This window comes from Rhincodon typus, chromosome 17, assembly GCF_021869965.1.
Source record: "Rhincodon typus isolate 14 chromosome 17, sRhiTyp1.1, whole genome shotgun sequence".
NCBI classification, from domain to species: Eukaryota; Metazoa; Chordata; class Chondrichthyes; order Orectolobiformes; family Rhincodontidae; genus Rhincodon; species Rhincodon typus.
This window is the reverse complement of record NC_063348.1, coordinates 26132727-26136350: the sequence shown is the minus strand read 5'-3', so window position 1 is coordinate 26136350 and position 3624 is coordinate 26132727. Positions and strand designations below refer to the sequence as shown.

At 36.0% G+C, this 3624-nt stretch overlaps 1 protein-coding gene across 1 annotated transcript in view; it reads right to left on the bottom strand.

Annotated features, from left to right (window-relative positions):
• sbf2 (SET binding factor 2) overlaps positions 1-3409 on the bottom strand; it is a 207845-nt gene extending 204436 nt beyond the window's left edge. The window contains exons 1-2 of the mRNA XM_048607330.1: positions 3281-3409; positions 727-855 (exon numbers count right to left, since the gene is read on the bottom strand). Of these exons, the coding sequence (XP_048463287.1) occupies positions 727-855; positions 3281-3409 (258 nt within the window). The remainder of the gene's footprint in view (positions 1-726; positions 856-3280) is intronic.
• Between the last annotated feature and the right edge of the window lie 215 nt (positions 3410-3624).

Sequence of the window (3624 nt, the reverse complement as noted above, 5' to 3'; positions counted from 1 at the left end):
CCAACCTCATCCCGCCCCCTTGACCTGTCCGTCCTCCCTGGACTGACCTATCCCCTTCCTAACTCCCTACCTACACTCACCTTTACTGGCTCCATCCCCGCCTCTTCGACCTGTTTGTTTCCTCTCCACCTATCCTCTCCTCTATCCCTCTTCTATCCGCGTCCCACTCTCTCCCTATTTATTTCAAAACCCCCTTCTCCTCCCCCTTTTCTGATGAAGGGTCTAGGCCCGAAACATCAGCCTCTCTGCTCCTATGATGCTGCTTGGCCTGCTGTGTTCATCCAGCCCTGCACCTTGTTGTCTTGGATTCTCCAGCATCTGCAGTTCCTACTATCTCCTATTTAATTATTCATCCGTTTTCCCTTGGATAGATCCTAAGCTAACATCGAGAGTACAATAAGCTTTAATAATCCAATTCAGGCTAGATAGATGAATAAAACTATGGAAAATAACAATCTAACATGACATTCCAGTATTGCCCCCAGATGATTGGATACAATTCTAGGAAACTTAACTATCAACTAAATGGGATTACAAAGAAAACACAATACGGGCAATGCAATTATACAAACTGTTCTGATAGTTGAAAATGAGATATATGTTGTTAAGTCTATTAGTACCAATGATCAACATTTCATCACATCATTTTTTTTGAAATAGCAATCATTTAAAAAGTCTTACACAATAAAAGGATAGAACAAGAAAAGTGTGTTCCAAAATTCTTACATCATCAAATAAATCACAAGATCTGTAGGGAGGTCCTCTTTCTGATACAAATCCGGCAAAAGACATTCCATCAAGAACCTTCGTCAAGAAGTCATTTTCAACCAAGCCACGCTGTCCCAGAAAAGCCGCCTGTAATAAGAACAAATATTTCTAAATAAATAGCAATGTTTGCTTATTACTCATATTGTTATGACATGAAGAAAGCCAAATCAAATCTGTGTCTCCAACCATGTATGTGCAACACAGTAAAATTAAAACATTCAATAACCTTCAAAATTGACCCCAACGGTATGTAACCAGACATTATGAATGACTAATATCAGACTTTGCGAGTAACCGTTATCAGACTCTCAACATCCATACCAGACACCAGGTTTATTGCATAAACAAAAAATTAACAATTTATTAATAATACAGTAGCTTTAGCAGAACAAAGTTAAGCAACAAGGTGATCTAATTAATGTCTACGATTTAAACCCAATTTTATTGGGTTTACCCCACAGTCATACAAAGACAGACAAACAGATACAGTTAAGGGATAAATCAAAGAGAAAGAAAAAAAATGAGATAAGTGACCAGTCCACTCAAGTAATTTCCTTGATCCATAATTTCACAAGAACATGGGATTTAATCTTGCTTAGTTTCTGAAGACACCATGTACAAATAGCTTTCAGTAGGCTTTGAGAAATCTTCACTTACTACTTATTACAAGTTCAAAGAATAGAATCTGTTATAAGTTGATAATGAGAGGATAACCAGGGAATAACCAAACTGCTGTCCTGTAACTTTTGCAGGCATAATCCTTCTGACTTAAACACTGTTCAAACGTTGGATCATCTTTGTTAGGTTGGTTGCCTCCCTATGAGACACAAGTTAACATTCATCATCTGACATCTGTTTGAGCATAATCTATCTCCAAAACCGAAATGTCTACAGCGTTCTATGAACAAGAATCAATTTACTTCCAGATCTGGCCTTCCAAGCAAACATCAGTTTGTTTGTTCGCTCTCTTTTTAAACAAGTCAATGTTCATAGTCCAAAGATCACCTTTAGCTCTCAACTCACAGTTCAAAGCTCCAATCCAAAAATGATAAAAAAGAAATAAATCAAACTCAAAAACATGAAACCCCATTTCAAAAATGTGTTTCACGACACTGTTAGAAATACTTACCGACAAACAAAACAAAGCCTTTCATTCTTCCTCCTATCTGATTATTAATCACAATTCAACTTCCTTCTTTACATGCTTAAATTGTCAATAGTTTACATTTTGGATAAAACAACAGAAATTACAGTTTCTTTCCTGGAAATGTATACAATTTTATGTTAAAATGTTATACACTTAAGCTTCCTCCAAACAGTCTTGGAGTTTTAGTCATGGATTGCTCAATATAACTTAAAGGATTATGATCAGTAAAGGCCAAAATCTTATAATTTCTGTGTCAAACATAAACTTTGAACTGTTGAAGAGCTGTTAGCTTTACCAATGCTTTCTTTTCTATAGTTGACTATCTTTTTTTGATGTTGATTTAACTGTTTGGAAAAATAAGCCAAACTTCTCCACTGTAGTCTCATCATTCTGGAAGAGAACTACTGCAATCCCCAAATCACTAGCATCTACTATTAATTTAAACAGTTTGTTACTTCAGGTGGAGTTAAGACAGGTTCATTTATTAAAATTGCTTTTAGCTTTTCAAAGGCTGCCTCGCATTTGTTTTTGCAGCAAAATAAGGAAGGATATGGCTATTGCACTAAAATTATGTAAAAACTTTTGATAAAATTTGCACATTCCCAAAAATGTCACTACATTTTGTTTTAAAAGGGTGGGAAATCAATTAAAGCTCTTACTTTGCTGTTCTGGGTGATACCTGTCCTTGTCCTACAACATTTCCTAAATATGTCAACGTAGCTTTTGCAAATTCTCTTTTTTCCAGATTTAACATTAATGTGACCGACTGTAATTGTGTAAATATGTTTTCTAACTGTTCTACTTATGCTGCACACTGCAATGTCATCCAAGTAAACTATATAATTAGATACTTTAGCTATAACTCTATTCACTAATTATTGAAATGTGGCTGAGGCATATGGGCACAATCCATTGGGTGTGACAAAAGTGGAAAATTCCTTGGCTCCTGTTGTCAATGGGATTGGCCAATATTATTTTAACAAATTAATTTTAGTTAAAAATGATGCACGATCAATCTAATATTCTAGTCTGTGAATCCATCTTTGTGATTGCAATTGCTTTCCTATGTAAAATACCTGCTTTATGAATGCCTGAGTTTTTCAGGATCCCACACGTCCTGCCATTGGAAGTTCACGCATTATTCGTAATATCTCCCTATGAGAGCTGGATGTTACCATGACCTAATGTAGAAATGATGATTCCTTATCAGCGGGTCTGAGAGAACGTCTCCATTTCTTGATCAGCACTCTGAAGATAATTGCACTGCACAACTCCTTCAGCCTTTACCTCAGTATGAACCGACTGTGTTAATTTAGATTTTGCTTTTTGTTTTTCAATTCATGATGTCATACCAAACACACTAACTGGATTATCTTCGTTTTTCAGTGAAGTTTCAGCTACCCTTTCATTTGTTTGTGGTGTCACGTTAACCTTCATTTGAGTTACTATGCACAAGGGAAGAATACCAGGAACCAGTTCTTGCGATCGCTCCATTTCTTGAACCTCTTTTGGGCATTCTCTAATTACGATTGAAGCCCTGTCAAATCATTACTCCCCAAAATCAGTAATGTCTTTACTACTCCAACAATTACTTCTCCTGATAACTTTGCTTTGCTAAGGCAACTGTTAAGTAACAAGGAAATCTAATTAACGTCTATGATTTAAAATCAATCTTCTTTGATTCTAGTCCCCACTCTCACACAAATACA